Raw genomic sequence first — 17,703 nt, 5'->3', positions numbered from 1 at the left:
AATGTTCCAGAATGAAACTTTGTTACTTTGCTGTACAGCGCATGCAGGGCCGCACGCAGGGTCCCTTCTTTGCTGGAGCTAAAGCTCGAACTTCCACACCCCTTGAGCACAGCGACGAGATTTCTTAGGCAATCTGCTAAAAAAAAAAGATGAAGAAAGAACCAAACCGTCCGCGGAATAGCGGCTGAGGAATGCGGGCAATGGCGTGATGTCAGGCTCGCCTGTCGTCTGAAGCGACGCGATAAAGAAGAAACGAAGCGGTCGCGTCGGTCGGGACCATGAGTATCAGCTGCACAGTGCAATCTATTAATGCTGTCTTGGATGCCTCTGAACCGCTCGCAAACGATTATATGCCGCTAGACGTGCTGCGGCTAGGCAGAGAACACACCACTTAGGATGCGACATGCGACCCTGGCAGCGCGCCGCCATACTTGTTCTTCGACGCGCGCTCTCTAGGCGCCTTCATTTTTAATACACTCTTGATATGGCTACGTCCACCGTGCTGCGTCTAAAGACCAACACAGGCCGCGAGAACGATTGATACGATCACGAAAGCGCATAATGAATGTGCGAAGCAGCAGTACCGACGGCGAACGTAAAAAAAAAAAAAGGCAAGTCAGTCGCGCTGGCCAATGGGAAGTGCGAAACGAGGGGCTCGCTTCGAGAGCGCGGGCTCCAGCCAACCAGCGGACCAGAAACGGCTTTTGGAAAACCCGCGACGGTGGTCGTTCTGCTTGAGCGACGTCATTTGGAGATGCCGCAAAATGCGCACAAAGAAATAAGCTTCAAAATAAGTTCAAGATGGCGGCGGCCAGCCGGTTGCTTCACCCCGGCACGCGCGGGAAGTTTGAACAATTTTCACCCCTTTTCGGCCATTTCAAGGCTCCCGTGGCGTTTTAAAAGTTGGATTGAATTCAGTGTTGATATTTTGAAGGCTAGTGCTCGAAGGTACAAACATTCCGAAAATGCGGTTTTCTCAAAATCAATTTTTCTCCCATTTTTCATTCGTTTAAGACCCGCGTCCCCCCTTAAGTGTGCAACAGTGCGCGGCTAGCAAATAGGCGACATGGCGATTGCCAGTCATGCTATACACCACGAACAGTTGACGGTGGCACAGGTGGCTGGCGCACACATTGCCGACTCTAATGCTGCTATTGGCTCTCCAGCTGTACACACTGCAAATGGGGAGCTGTGGTATAAACAATCTCCTTGGACACAGATGCATACCATTCTTTGTTCATTTTGATGATACAAATTTTTCGCTACCCCAGGAGATACCTATCACCGAGATTTTCCAGCAACTGGTGTGGTCCCGGCAAAAACCTCCATACAGGCAGAGATTGAAAACTATGGAAGATGATACATGCCCCACTTCAAATGACAGCCAGTGGGAACCACCTGAAATTAAAACTTTCACAAACAGAGCACAGATGGACCAAGTTGTAGAGTTCAAATTCGACATAATTCGGCACTTATTCATCATCATCATCCTCCTCAGCTTGACTATACCCACTGCAGGGCGAAGGCCTCTCCCATATTCTTCCAATTAAACCGGTCCTGTGCTAGCTGCATCCACTTGACCCCTGCGAACTCCCTAAACTCATCCGCCCACCTTATTTGCCGGCCCCTGCTACGCTTTTCTTCCCTTGGAATCCAGTTTGTTGCCTGAGCGACCATCGGTTATCCTTTCTTCGCGCTACATGTTCTGCCCATGCCTATTTCTTCAACTTAATTGCTACTAGAATGTCGGTAACTTGAGTTATTTCTCTGACCAATTCTGCACGCTTTCTATCACTTAATGTTACCCCTACCATTTTTCGTTCCATAGCCCTCTGGGTTGTCCTCACCTTAAGTAGAACCCTCTTTGTTAGCTTCCACGTTTCAGCCCCATAGGTAAGTACAGGTAAGATGCAACTGTTGTATACTTTCCTCTTGAGTGATACCACTAAGCTGCTAGTCATAATCTGGGAGTGCTTGCCAAATACGCTCCATCCCAGTCTCATTCTCCTTGTTATTTCCCTTTCATGGTCCAGATCTGCGGTTACTACCTGTCCTAAATAGATATATTCGCCTACTACTTCCAGTGCATCGCTACCTAACGTAAACTGCTGTTCTTTCCCTATGCTATTGATCATTACCTTAGTCTTCTACATATTGATTTTCAAGCCTACTTTTTTACTTTTCCTGTCTAGGTCATCAATCATTCTTTGCAATTCATCCCCTGAATTACTTAGCAATGCAATGTCATCAGCAAATCTCAGATTACTGAGGTATTCTCCATCTCTTATCCCTAACTGTTCCCATTTAAAGTTTCTGAATACTTCTAAGCAAGCTGTGAATAGTACTGGGGCTCGTCTACACCGATTTCGCAATGCCTGTATAACCGCTGAGGTTTCTACTGAGTCAAATGCTTTTTCGTAATCAATGAATGCTATGTATAAGGGCTGGTTATATTCTGAGCATTTTTCTATCACCTGGTTGATGGTATGGATATGACCGATAGTAGAGTATCCTTCCCAAACACCTGCTTGATCTTTTGCTTTTGCTTGGTTGCAGTCTAAAGTTGCCCTAATTCTATTGGCGATTACTTTGGTAAATACTTTATACGTAACAGAGAGTAAGCTAATTGGTCTGTAATTGTTCAAGTCCTTAGCGTGTTTGCGTTCTTCCATGGTTCCGGTATCGTCGATGACACCAGACATTGTGTATACAGGGTGGCCAGTTCTTCCAGCATGCTATCCGCCCTGTCCTTCAACAAATATATAGTTACCCGATTTCCTCCAGCTGCTGTCACCTTTTCAGTTTCTAATGCTTTCTGAACTTCGTCCTTCGTCGCTGGCTGAACGTCTGACTGCATTTCCCTACCACCGATCTCATTATGGTCCTGACTACTTTGGCTGCTGTAAGATCTGTATAGAACTCCTCGGCTGCTTTGACTATCTTGTCCATATTCACGATGACATGGCCCGCCTTGTCCCTTAGCGTATACATCTGATTTTTGCCTGTGCCCAATTTCTTCGTCGCTTTAAGGCTTCCCCTGATCTTTACAGCATGCTCAATTTTTTCCATGTTATACTTCTTTATATCGGCCACTTTGCACTTTTTGACTAGCTTTGACATCTCTGCCAATTCTATTTGGTCTGTTGGATTGGAAACTTTCATACTTTGGCGTTTCTTAATCAAATCCGTCTCCTGCACATAAGTTTACCCACTGCCATCATGATATTCATGCCCAAACTCACCCTTTTTGTATGTGTTATGTCAAAGCTGATGTTTTATTTGAATAAAGTATGCACTTCATGTGGAGTATTTTGTGTTGCTACCTGGCTAGCGCACGACCGTTTTCGTGGGTGCGGCGTGCACCACGGCGCATTCTGCTACATTTTTACTAACGCGCCGGAGGTGCTACAAGAGAAGACCCAATACACAAGAGATGTAAGTAATCAACAAAATATGTGGAAGCGCTGGGTGAGAGCAGCACGCGACAAAACGTATCAAAAAACGAGCAGCAGCGGCACAACTGCAGTAGGTGCTCCCAAAGCGCCCGCTGTCTTGACGGATTGTATTGGCTTGTTGCGGCAAGAGGGGCTTGCACAATTTCAAAGCGAACATCAATGCGTTTCAATTGCGGGTTAAATCTGAGGCTTTTACCGGTTATACACATTGCTCATAATAGCAAAATATAGCAATTTAATGCATTATATAACTTGTTCTACTCTCGGGTGGGTATGGACGCAATTTAATGATCCGAGTGTTTACCACCGAAAAAACAGGAGCCGCTAGTGTCGCAGTGATTGTTCCACCCCGTAACCGGTTACCGCAACGTGCCGGTAACCTCTCCAACTATCCTACTGCCTACTTTTACAGCGCACTCAGTAATGATATCTCTGAAATTATTGTTCATTGCTTCTAGGCTAATGTCATCCTCGGTTAGAGCTAAATATCTATTCTGTAGCGAGATCCTGCACACTTCTGCCCTCCCCCTCACTGCAAATTCGTTGATGAGCGTCTTTCTTACTAATCTTATTATCCCGACCATATCTGCCTAAATTGCAGTTTTTCATAGCTCATTATAAATGAATGTTTTAAAATTGTCTCTGTAATGTATGGTGTGCATGTCATGTTTGCATCTGTCATACAAAATAAATTATCTATTTAGGACTGTATTAAAGTGAACACTAAAGGCCTGTTCACACTTGGGACTCTCCAAGGTCGCGCAACCGCTTTGGTCGAAATGCAAGGGTCGCAGGCCGTTTGACCACTGCTTGATTTTCCAGCTTTCCATCACACCAATCAGCAGCTCAGCTGACGTGAGCGTAAGTTTGCTTTACCCTATGTGGTGACAGTCAAGGTAGACAGGATGTGGAAAGCGACCAGCAGGTCACATTTGTAAGTGTGAACATCGGTGGCGCTGCGCAGCTCTCTGGTCGCATGCGAGAGCCAGTCACGCGTCCTTCGCGACTCGCAAATGTGAATAGACTTAACAGTACAACTCCAACATTTTTACAGCTCATAATTTTGAGTGCATAGACTGGACACCTTATGAACGGAAAATAATACACTGCAAGGTTCTACGGTAACAGGCTAAACAAGCAGCCAGCAAAATAGGTCCCATAGCAATCTACCTTGGTGGTTGACCTGTGGAGCAGCAGGTGGCGCAGGAGCTTCTTCATCTTTCCAGTTCATTGTGTTGGTAGTAGGAGCAGTGGGTGCTGAAGAAGGTGGCTCTGGAGGGCTACCACTAGCAAGTGAGGCTTGAGAGGAGACCTCGCTTTCAGAGACTAGGTGTGCCGTCCCATTGCGCATCACCTGCAGGCCAGCAGGCAGCTTGTCAATAGCAGCACACCCGTCATAGCCTCCTTAAGAGGAGACGCAGAATTAAACACGAACAAGAACAGACTGAAATCTACAGGACCTTTTCAATCACACCCCCGAAAAGTTACCTTCAATAACAGCCTCGTAATGACTGTATAAAAATGTTTGCGACAGTATATAGAAGAAGAAGAAGAAAAAAAATAATTAAAAAAAAAAAAAGGTTAGAATTTCAGCGAAAACGAGACCAATTTCCAGGTGCAATAACTCCACTTCCACGCTGCCACTCCCGACAAGATCATTATCACTAGAAAGGTTGCTTTGCTGCCTTTTTCCTCCTATTGGAATGTGTCCATGACTAAAATAAGTGCATAAACATAAAAGATGAGGGTCTTTACAAAGCCACTGCTAAGCACATATTGGTCTCGACTGTCACATGTGCTCAGCATAACTCATGAGTCATTACTTCAGAAAGTACCGTATTTACTTGCGTATAGCCTGTATAATAGCCCATACCAAAATTTGAAAACATGCATTTAAGAAGTGGGGATGCGCGTCAATTTTTTCCAGGGGGAAGGGCACTGGTCGGCTACATGGCATGACGTTAGTCAATCCGATAAGGAAACAACAAAAGGCATGGCCAAAACCACATGCATAGCATACTCTTTCTTCTCCATGCCATTGGTCACTCTTTGTTTGGTTAGCGGTTGTTGGGCCTTTTGTCAGGTTCCGTTTCAATACCCAGTCAACCCAGTTTGCACTGTTGGCCTGCTTTGTTTTGGTGCCATGAGTGAGACTCTGCGGCAGTCTTTCACAGTGAAAGACAAGCTAAATATTATAGCCACTGCCGAAGAAATCACCAACAGAGCTGCAGAAAAACAACATGATGTCAACGAGTCGTGCATTCATGACTGCAGGAAGAAAAAAAGTCTTGAAACAACGAAATGAAAGCCCTGAATCTGGCCTGGGAAATGAACATTCCATGCAAGTTTTGTGCAAGCTGTAGGTGGCTTCAGTGCTTTATGACATGACGTGGATTTTCGATTAGAAGGCGAATAGCAATATGCCAGCGGCTTCCTGATGCTTACCAGGAAAAATGGTCGAGTTTTACACAATATGTCCTCGGACTTTGGAAGGAGCACAGCTATTTGCTGTCTCGGGTGGAAAGCAACACCGGCCGACTTGGTGCGTAACAGCTTCAAAAAAATGTACCACCTGTAACAGCTTGGATGGTAGCAGCGAGAGCGGCAACTGAGAATTTGATAACTAGTGACGCTGTGGTGGTCGTTTGAATAAATGTTCTAAAAACAAAATGATCACAGTGTGCAGTTGTATCTTCCTAGTGCTCATTTGTTTTTTGTTTTTGTTTTCCAGATAAACGTACGGGTTATTTGCGAGGACTTTTTTTTTTGCGCAGTTCAAAGTTAGGGGTGCAGGTTATATCCAGGGGAAAGTTATAAACGAGTAAATATGGTATGTCATTCATAGGCCATCTATTCCTGTAGCTTATGCATGCTTTTGTCGACTGCTCAGTACTACGCGGATCTGCTGCTGTAATTGTTAAAGGTTTGTCGACAAGTCCTTTAACACGAGAGGTTTTCCAGTGTGCCAAAAAAAGATAATCCATGTGTTTCCGACAATGCATGCATGCAGGAAGAAATGCAAGCCTGCAGTTCCGAAAGAGTAAGCAATTACTTGCAAATGAACCTGACTTAAAACAAGGCAGCCCATAGGCCTTGAGTGGTCCTTCGCAAAGACACAAAGAAACTAAAGCGGCAGTAACAGTAACAAGTAACCTGTACATTATTTCTGCACTATAATGTGGTTGTAACGCCGGGAGGTTTCCACCAGCACTAGCTGCACATGGGTTCACCCAGTAAGTTCAATGCCGATTAAAGCAAGCACAGGGCCAAAACTGCAAAGACCTTGGCAAAGCATAAACTTGCCAAGCCACTGCGGCACAATGCTCTGCGGTACTGCTTCCCGGCTCCAAGCTGGTGTTACTTCATTGGTTCACAGCGAAAATGGCATCTAGCATTTCCGAACAGCAGCCAAAATCTTTTGACTGGGATGGCGCAGGGCCTACAGCTTCATACACTCCGATCAAATTTTCGTTACAAATTATTTCAATTTGGGATTTCAAATTATTATTTTTACTTTACCTGCATTCCAGTTAGTTTCTATTTTAACCCTTTGAGTATTTTTATCATATGGGTACAGTGGCCGAATTCAGTGCTTTATAGTTTTTGCTGTACGCATACTGCGCTGAGTGTGTGTTTGAAATTTCGTGCTTTTCTGAAGAGAAACGCTTACTGAGAAATGCTAGAATTTTCTTGAATGTACAAGAAGTATTAAAAATTGTCTATGCTACCACCTTGCACAGGAACAGAAAACTGAACATGACCATTGTGTTGCGCTCTGTTAATGGCGGTACACCCTCACGGTGTCAGTTTCTCCACACAATCGCAATCTCCACACAATCGCAACAGACCCACGAAATTTGATCTACCATATTAGCCGCAATATAGGTCGACATTTTTTCTCGAAAAAAGCAAGCTAAAGTCGCCCCTCGTTTTATATAGCGGTCTTTAGCAGAATTTGAGGCACAGTCTGGCAACAAGTGACTTGCGTTGTGTTTTTTTTTTTTGGCACATTGGCAACTAAAGCCATCATGCGCCAAACACGAGGTTGCCGAGCTTCTTTATGAGTGAAAATGAAAAGTGTTTAGAAAATTACAGCTTATTTAGAATCCTGCTCGTGAACGAAGAGCCAAAACCGCATCAACATCTTGCAGTTGCTTGCCTTTTTTGTTTTTCGTCCCAAGTGCATTCATCTTCGCATACGCTCTTTCGTTCAACCTACGAGTATAAAATGCCTCTTCAGCATTAAATAACAGCATGTGGAGGCAGTTTACAGTGGCTTTCCAGCAAAAGTGATGTTCGCCGAAGCAAACGACAGCATGGCCGCTCTCTCGGCAACAGTTCGACATTTTAGAAAAGACCGTGGGGTGTCGTGGACATGATCAGCGGCTGCTGCCCGCATGCAACCTTTCAAGGAATGCTGCGTAAGCAACACGCTTGATGAAACTTGATGACACACTCTGGAAAGTGGTGAGCAGCAATCAGACATCTTCAGACGACGCTGCTGAAGGTTTGGAGTGAGATCGTAGCTCCGGTGGTGCAGGAACACAGCGATGTTGTAAATATATGTTTTTTTTTTTTTTTTTCATTTCACGGTAGGGGGTCTACTTATATTCCCACTCGACCTATAAAACGATTTATACGGTATGCTACTTTTTTGTTGGGATGCTAGTGGAGGCCCGTGAAGACCTTCTAGGACTTACAAGTGCTGCAAGTTTGTTTACACTACAGTTTTGGAAAAGAAAAAAAAACCCTCTGGTGCTACACATAGTGTGGGGACTTGCCCATGCAGTTTCGTTTTCTCCATGTGATCACAATAGAAATGCAATCTTGGCTAGGGACGCTAGAGAAAGACCATGAAGGCTGATTTTTATCTTTGCTGGTGCTCGCTCCCTCAGCTTAGCGACACTTACGGGGTGTCACTGCTCTCCCATTTAGTTTCACTGATTGTGACTGTAATATATTTTTTGCCCACAATTTTGTTTAAGGGGGGACATGGATCTTAGAGCCATTTTTTGGCCAATTACAGTCGACTCCTGATAATTCGAAGTTGCTTAATTGGAATTTTCAGTTAATTAGAAGTGCTGGCCCCTTCAGTTTTGCCTGTAATCCTATGGAAAAAAATTTGCTCAATAATTCGAAGTCCTCACCCAATTACTTTAAGTGGAAGGTTATTTTCAGTTGGGATCCTCGAAGCGACAGGTATTTTTGACGGAATGTGTAATTTTTCAAATGCTACAACAACATCCGTGCTCCGCGTTGGTGTCATCGCCATCGCAGCCGTTCACAGCGCTGCACTTTTTGCAGTGACGCGGAGGCCACACAGGTGCCATAGATGCGCGCAGCGCTGAATATTGGCAGTAGCAAAATTGTACGAGATTAGGCTTGCAGTGCTTGCAGCGTGCGCAGTCAACAGTGAGGCATGGGTGCGTGTTAGTCGAGCCCTTTGTTGCATTGTGCTTAGCGCGCTCGGCCGCTTTGTGCCTCGGGTGATTCTGTATTTCGGAATTGGACCATAGTTGTGCCATTGATAGCCATGGCAAACCGTGGCTCTTATCGCACGCTCGACCTGGCGACGAGAGTCGAAGTTTTGAAGGAAGCTGAGAAGGGAGGTGCCGCCAAACAAGACATTGTGCAGAAGTGCAGGATCAAGCCGAACACGCTCTCAAACTTAAGAACAAGCGCACAACAATGGATGCATTTGAGAACAACAAGTTAAAGACTTCTCGAAAGCGAATGCGCACTGGCGCTTACCCAGAGTTGGAGAAGGCTCTGATGGTTTGGATTAGGGAGGCCCATAGCAGCAAACTTCCTCTTAGCGGAGATATCGTTGCGACGAAAGCCCGAATGCTTGAAGCAATGTTGCGGATCGATGACTTCGTTTCTTCTGATTGATGGCTGATGCGCTTTAAACATCGCTACAACCTGGTTTTTAAGAGCGTGTGTGGTGAAAAAGCGTCCGTTACGCAGGAAACATGTGCAACGTGGATGGACGAAAAGCTGCATGAATATCTCAGCGAATATAATCCAGAGGACATATTCAACGCAGATGAGACTGCACTCTTTTATCGGCTTCTACCAGAGAAGACGCTGACATTCAAGGACGACTACTGTGCCGGGGGCAAATGCAGCAAGGAAAGGGTGTCTGTGCTGATCGCGGCAAACATGACTGGCACGGAACGATGTCGGCTCCTTGTGATCGGGAAAGCCGCCAAGCTGAGGTGTTTTAAAGGCGTAAAGACGCTGCCTGTGGACTATGAGTTTAACAAACGTGGATGACAGCCTAAATCTTCATGAGCTGGATTACCGAATTGGACCGCAAGGTGTTTCTTGTGGACCAATGCAGTGCTCACGTGAATGTGCCAGCCTTCAGTGCGATACGCCTCGCACTTTTGCCTGCAAACACAACATCGGTTCTGCAGCCAATGGAACAATGGATCAAAGAATGTTAAGGTCCTGTACAGGAGGCACCTCCTGATTGCATGATTTTGTTATGGATAACTCCACAAAATATGAGGTGAGCCAGCTCAGTGCCATCTACATGTTAACGCGAGCATGGGATTGTGTGAAGCAAGACACAATCGCAAACTTCTTCAGGGCTTGCGGCTTTGTGGCAACTTTTTCGGAGCCGTCAACAAGTGAGCTTGACGATACTGATTTTGGTGACACTCTCGGAGACAATTTTGAAGATTACGTCGCCGTAGACAAGGCGGTCGAAACGTGCGGTGTACTGACAGATAGCGAGATTGTAGAGATTATCCGGCCCCAGGAATCGACCCAAGAAAGCGACGATGACGTTGAAGACAAGCTGTAACCAAAGGCTGCCGATGCAGTCGTGGACCTTGCTCTCGTGGAGCGCTTTTTTTGCCACTGAAGGTAATGCAGAAGAAGCGTTCCGCCACACCTACAGCCTGCAGAACTTTCAGCAGCAGGATTCGGCAAGAAGAAGCAGAGCAAGATGACCAGACTATTTTTCTTAGACATTACTCAATTTTGCTACTCATAAAGATGCAGTTTTTGTTTTTTGCTTAATTGGAAGTTTGTTTAATTCGAAGTTTTTTGTGCTCCCCGTGAACTTTGTATTCACGGAAGGCGACTGCGTAGCAAAAATTCGCAGCCTTATTTTTCATGCCGATTTCAAATATGTTTTTTCCTGTAGCTCAATTAGTTTACAGGATAATCAACTTCCATTGTTTAAGGCCTAAATTCTAAAATAATGGGTCATTAGAAACTGAAATTTAAGGCACGGTTAGATAGCCAGAAGAGTAAAGAATGAAACGTTGGGAGCAGTTTCCTGATACAATAATTAGCACTCAATTTGCAGCCTTACTAATTTCAGTGTACAAATTGTTGGTTGGTTGGTTGGTTTGTGGGGTTTAACGTCCCAAAGCAACTTAGGCTATGAGAGACGCCGTAGTGGAGGACTCCGGAAATTTCGACCACCTGGGGTTCTTTAACGTGCACTGACATCGCACAGCACACGGACGCCACTCCGTTTCGCCTCCATCGAAACGCAGCCGCCGAGGCCGGGATTCGATCCCGCGTCCTTGGGGACAGTAGTCGAGCGCCGTAACCACTGCGCCACCCCGGCGGGGCAGTGTACAAATTGTGTATACCGAGTGGCAGTAAACTCGTCAAAATAAATAACTTTCAAAAACAAAAAATCTGCTCCCAAATTTCACAGTAGACATTCAGCTTCGCATTGCAAAAAAGAAAAAAAAAAATAACTCTGAATATTTAACAGACATTTACTGGTGCCATGGCTAGAGAACCTCACGATTTAGTCTCATTGCTTTCCAACGTTCAATTGTTGCCCTTTGAGTGCACTTTGAACATTTGTAGTTGCATTCAGTCACTTCTTCGGCTCCGCAAGTCCCATGCCGGCATCAACTTTTTTTCACGTCATTTTGCCATGTTTCTGCACGAAGACCACAGTGAGAAATGTTCAATGTGGAAAACAATGTCATTTGGAGCTGTTTGCTGCTTCCCAATGCTCTGCATTGCATGGGAAGCAAGCACATTTATTATGAATGCGATCGGCTCACACGTGCGGCAAGCTCTATGAAGACGGAGAACAAGTTTGACTGCGATTTCTAATCCATGCACACCATTTCAACATGAATATCATGTTTTACACTTCACCAGTCTCGACAAATTGTTTACACTCTCCAGGATGACGATCGTGGACTTCGCCTAGCCAAGGGGACTGTCCACCGCAATGCCGTCATCACGAAAACAACCCGCCTACCGCTTCGTTGCTAGAGTTGCCGCTACTTCAAAATTTTTCTGTTTTGAGCTTGTCTTGCTACCAATCTGAGGAATGCAGTATCACTGTGTCACTGCGGACGCAACTGCTGGCAGTAGCAATCTCCCGTGCTGGGGAACCCACTAGGCCTATTTCAGACGCGTCTGCTCGATTGTTAGGTGCACAACACTAGTCATCCTGAGCGCTGTTGTGCCCGGGCGAGCCACCCAGATTCCGCTCAGCTGAACGGCAGGCCTCTCCTACTGACACCCTACACTCTTTGCCTGGAATGCCAGACACCCGAGACACGTCTGGAATGCCACACACCCGAGCGCCGGTTCCCTGGCAGCGAGTCTCCTTCGCACCGAGGGATTTTGAAGCGAGCTCGCTGATTGGGCCTCTCGGGCCGCCGTCACGTGCTGCCTCCGGATTGAACAATTTGAGTGCTACAGACTTCTCCACACTATTTAAGCGAGTGCACTGCTTCCGGAGAGTGAGACAATGAGTGTTCGCCGAGTGCCGTGCCGCTTGTAAGGAGGGGACGCGTCAGTCCCCTCGGCCGTCGCTGTGCAACTACAGTTGTGTGTAGCTGTTAGTCCTCAACCCCCGTGCAAATTTTGCTGTAAATATGCCCTGTATATTAGGTATAAAGGTGCTTGTGTTCATCTCTTTGACGCTGACTTAGTTTCATTGCTGCCACCAAGGGAGCAGGCAGCTTTCTTTCACGAAACGGGTGACGTGAGCTATGGGCCATACTCCCTTCGGCACAACAGCGCACATAGCGGGGCATGGCATCACTTGAGATTGTTGTCAACAATTTCTTTTTTACCAAAATTCCTGCTGTGAGTGCACCTGACGGATCAGAACAAGACTTTGCCAGCGTCGTCTCCCGTCTCCCCGCGGCTCAGGCGCCAGACAGACGCCACCAGACAGCTCAATCAAAGCGATGACGCCCAGCCGTCACAAATGCCCCAAAAGCCAATGGGATTGAGACTGCCACGTTTTCTTTTCTACTATATTTTATGCCACCAATAGATGAATGGAAGCAGCCGAGGCAGGAATTTGAAGACGAAAGACGGCTCTTTCAAATGAGATCAAGACGGCTGCGGTGCTGCACATGAAATGGGAGCTACGCATCATGGAATACGACCGTTTCGAGGACGTCCCCGGCTCAAATTTAGGCAACATCGATTATATAAATTGGTTACTAAAATACTGATTTTAAGAGGCGAGAAACTGGGCAGATAGGTAAATAAAGAGCTGTTGATTTCAAAAATCACATTTTTTTTTAAAGTTATTTTTTCGCAAATTTTTGTGGTCCGAACGACTCTGGTCCCCCCTTAAAATCGGCAATAACATATTTGACACTGGTTGTAAATTTTTTTCGAAGATGTTCGACACCAGTAAAGGCTGTCTTCGTGATTAGAAGCTGGTGTTTCATCGATATAACTCAACTTTCTCCTCTGTGTCTGCTATCATGTCTTGCCGTTACATCAGGATTTCAACAATTTTGGTTATTTCAGTACATTTGTGAGTTTATTCCATCAGTTCACAGTAAGCAAGCCAAATTTCATTGCCCTACACCAAAAACTATGGTTCACCTTGGCCGTTCCCCTCCTCCCTGAGCTTGACAACACTGCTAGCAGACCGGTGTATTGCAATCAGCCTCACCTGAGACTCAAAGTAAGCCGGCCGGCCAGAACCAGAAGTCACGCTGTTTGAAGGACTTGCACCTCCATTGCCCAGCTGCTCGCCCCGAGGAGGCAGGGGTGCTTCATTCACAAGAGCAGTGCTTGCCTCGGCAGAGTGCTGCTGGGCCACATCTGCATGTGCACTCTGGTGGTGAGCCATCAGCTGCTCAGTAGCCTCCTCCTGTGCCTGCTGTGCATTTAGAGTACCCTCCTCTTCTTCCTCCTCCTCTGTGAACACTTCATCCTGGTAGCGGAAGATGTCGTTGCGCACATAGTACTTAAGAGGCTGCTGGGGTGCCAATACAAATGTCTGCATGAAACGACGCATTGGCTGGCCGGCATTTGACAGCTCTCCCGTCACCTGCCCAAACAAAAAGAGCAGAACAAAACAAGCCAGTTGAACACATCTAATATGAATCAGTACATGTTAAACTATGCAATGCCTAGTTTTAAATTTTGCTATTTGTTATATTAATTAAAAGAATGCACGGAATAATGCAGTACCACGTACAAGGTTCAACTGTACTCTTCACAAACTTCTACCCTTTAGGTATACTACGGCCTTACTCCTTTGTGCACTTGTTTGCTTCTTTCTTTTCCACAATGCTGGCCCTTGTGTGACCTTGGTAGTTACTTTCAGGTGAATACAGTATGTTGCATTACACACAGACACTGAACATAATGAATTGCCCATCTCGAATCAACATGGAAGTGCACTTTCAAGAGCAGATTACAGGTTTAGTTTTTTTATAGGTTAATATCCAAAAGAGACTTAGGCTATGAGGGATGCCGTAATAGAAGGCTCCAGAAATTTTGACAAGAGTTACTACAGTGGAAGACAATTCTCATGTGCAGTGACAATTCAAATGTATTATCTACAATAGGCTCCGAGAAGTCGAACAAATGGAACCTACTTGGCAAAGAACTTACTTCTATTATGACACTTTCAAATAATGTCATTTTTGTTCTCAATATCCTGAAGAAGGCTTTTCTGAAACTCAAGCAGTCGCAGTTTCATTGCTAAACCCTGCACGTGAGACAAAGCTGCTAAGAGTGCCTACAACTTGGCGCTCTGGCAGGGTGTCTAGCAAGCCACTATTTTCAAACTAACGAGTTTTCCAGGTTTTTCCTCATTATTTCGGTTCAAATTTCCTGACTACGGAAGAGGCTAAAAAATGGAGCTGCTCATGATAATGAGCATAAACGAATAATTCACAGCAAAAAGACATTTATTATTCATATCTTGCAATTCACAATAGTGAAAAGCCTGTCAATAGTGTTAATGGCCCTTAAGAACATCTAAAGTTTACTGAAAATTAAAAGCGCACTGATACCAGCCGCAGAGCACGCGAGCCGCCCATCCCTGCAAACAACCGAGCCAACCCAATCCAATATGGCTGCGCGTGCATTTGGCAGCACACTAGTTCGCTATAGCAACACAGCTCACCGATCACTTTCGAGCTGGCTGCTGCTGGCGCGGTTATACCTGCTTTCTGTTGCGTACTATTATCACGCAGCGCTATCACGTATTTTACCGAGTACCCACTTCACGTGCGTATGCACTGGCGTCAAAGTAACATATTGCGGCTCGCCTTGCGGCGCGGCCGGCCGCTGTTGAGACAGCACACACACACACCCAAAAAAAACTGCATGAAAACATACTTGCTCTACGCCAGCTTAGAATGAAAATGCACGGTAGAATATATCGGGCACTTTTCGCTGCCTCGGCAAAATTTTTGTTTCCTTGGCATTGCAATTATTTTTCTCGGTGCATAAAATTTCCAGACTATTCCCGGTTGCTAGACACCCTGTCTGGTAACTTATTTCCAGACTATTTCCGGTTGCTAGACACCCTGTCTGGTAACTTCAACCAAAGCAGTATCAACCCCACAAGACTTGGCGATCTGCATCTTGGCAAACTGCCAAGGTCAGCACACTGGAGCGACAGCACGAACTGGGGGACCCTCTCATGAAATTTTACAGAAAAAGTGAATTCTCAATGACAAAAAAGCGTGCAGTGTGCACACTTTTTGTCATTGAGAGAACACAAACGGAAATACAACTATGTTAGCATTCTCCCTTTAGAATGCTGGATACTAGGAAAAAAGTGTTAAGCGGGACGAGATTTCACTGAATAATAAAGGGCTTTAGTCCGAGGCCTCTCAGCAGCCCCCCACCCTTCAATCTAGCTTTCCAGCCTGCCCAACTTACACTGACTGTGGTGATCAGGGGCAGAAAGGACAGAGCTTTCATGCGGCTGCTCCAACTACCAGCAACACTAGTATTCCCACAACAAAGCGTATTCCAGTGCACGTGCGTTGTTGTGTGCATTTTTCTGCTAGTGTGGCTGTCCTGCATACCAGCAACAGACATTGCATCTGAATGCCCAAGATTTTACTTTAAAGAGTGCGCACTCCAACAAGCATAATGGCTTTTTCAGGACACTTTCGTCAACAGCAGTCAAGCAGACATGAAGGACAATAGGCACTAGTCCATCTGCAAGACTTCAGGCGCAAATTACATCATCATGAAAAGCCATTATTACTTCTACCATTATAAAGCAGTAAAGCAGCAAGGGTGCTTTAGAAAGCAGTTGCCTGAAGAGACCTTACCTGAATGACTACACCTTCGCCCAAAGTTGTGAGCGAGTCCACCTGCTTGATTTTGGCATGACAGTCACGGAAGTTGAGCTGCATGATACGTTGGTGAATTTCCTGCTGGCCCATGACACACTCCTGCTTTTCAGGGCCCCCATGCACAAAGGATGAGTCCTGGCTGTAAAACCTGAAAAATCAAACAAGCAATGGACATACTCCACGAGAAACCAATGCAACACCGGTCCAGATCGAATATATAAATTAGATCTGGGTACAAAAAAAGTTAAGAACAGTCCACTTCAGTTTTTTTTTTGTACATGCAGTTTTCATGTGAACATCTGAAAGGACAATGCACAATGGAATAAAAAATAAGTGCAAACATAAAAGATTTCTAATGTGAACTTAACACATTTTTTATTCAGTTCATACTAAATTCAAGAAATAGATACTTGGAAAATTACGGAACACTCAGCAGTGATAGAGTACCACTAACTTTCATAAATCGTACTATAAAGGCATCCTACTTTGTTTCATTTTAGTCACTTTATCACATGGACCAGTCTCATTTCAACGCCACCACCAGGCTCAATTCTCATGCAAAATTCCACAAGTGGGCTTCCCGCATAACATATTCAATAAAAACAAGATTTCCAACCAACCTTTCATGTTTCAAGCAAAAAAAAAAAGCATGTGGTCACAAAGCTCAAGCCAGAGCATTTGTTAAGGCAGAACAAGTGGCGTTATGCCACTTGTTCTGCCTTAAATGTTCTGGCTTGAGCTTTGTTTGCACAATTTTGCAAGGAGATCCCAAAGGAGGTGTCACCAAGGCAAACAATCATGTAAAAATTCCACCTATGGGCTCTGCGTGCGCCCAATCCCAAAGCAACGTCTGCACCTCTGGCAGCGGCGCAGGCATCCAGAGCGGGTAAAAGCAGTAGGATTTCAACATGCATCGCAACAAGTTCGTCACGGACCTTCTTTAGGGCACTCATGGGCCCAAAAAGGAGTAATGCTAACTGCTCTGTTGTTGACTGCAACAGCACCCAATGGATTTCGCCGGGAACCAATAAAATGAGTGCAAGGCAGAAACCATAAATTGAACTTGCTCAATTGTTGTCACGTGCAAGCTCTTGTTGCGTTCATGACGGATGCATTTCTTATCACTGCACAGTGCATTTTTACAGAGTTCCACTACCAGCCTAGGACAGTGGGGCCAAGAGCTGCACATTCAACAACCATCCAAACCAAGCTGCACGCTGCTTTCGGCCACCAAGTGGCCCAATAGTTTTGTTTTAGATGCTGTTTTTCTGTTTGTTCCAATGGCAATACGAGTTCCCCTTATGTCCGAGTTTTTTTTTAACATGTCGAAACTACAAATTCATCACAGGCTGTTTGTTGTGCCACAGAACCTCCAAAGGCTTCCCTTCATTTAAAGTTTTTTTTTTTTTTTTTTTTTGGGGGGGGGGGGGGGGGGGGGCACACCTAAACCTTTGAATAACTAGGTCATTTCCCCAATTTGGTTTACAAGGTTTTCATTTCATTTTATTACCCTAAAGGTCCAAGAGGGCATTACATAGAGGAGGAGGTCATCATTAAACCTTGTCAAATCATTACAGTGTCCATTACATGTCAGCAATACAAGCAAAATAAGAGGAAATGTGATCTACAAAAGTAAGATAAACAATATTATGCAAGTCGATGGCAACAAGAGCACAAGT

The 17,703-nt window shown here is 45.3% G+C and overlaps 1 protein-coding gene across 3 annotated transcripts in view; it reads right to left on the bottom strand.

The window, feature by feature from the left end:
• The window catches only part of rin (ras GTPase-activating protein-binding protein 2), a 74,755-nt gene that overhangs the window by 42,976 nt on the left and 14,076 nt on the right, over positions 1 to 17,703 (bottom strand). For all 3 annotated transcript variants that reach the window (XM_084589477.1, XM_084589478.1, XM_084589479.1), the window contains exons 3-5: positions 16,001 to 16,172; positions 13,369 to 13,749; positions 4,626 to 4,809 (exon numbers count right to left, since the gene is read on the bottom strand). In XM_084589477.1, the coding sequence (XP_084445603.1) occupies positions 4,626 to 4,809; positions 13,369 to 13,749; positions 16,001 to 16,172 (737 nt within the window). The remainder of the gene's footprint in view (positions 1 to 4,625; positions 4,810 to 13,368; positions 13,750 to 16,000; positions 16,173 to 17,703) is intronic.

Source organism: Amblyomma maculatum, chromosome 1, assembly GCF_055883805.1.
Source record: "Amblyomma maculatum isolate TAMU_Amacu chromosome 1, ASM5588380v1, whole genome shotgun sequence".
Lineage (NCBI taxonomy): Eukaryota > Metazoa > Arthropoda > Arachnida > Ixodida > Ixodidae > Amblyomma > Amblyomma maculatum.
Note: the sequence above shows the minus strand (reverse complement) of the source record. Positions and strands in the feature narration are given on the sequence as shown.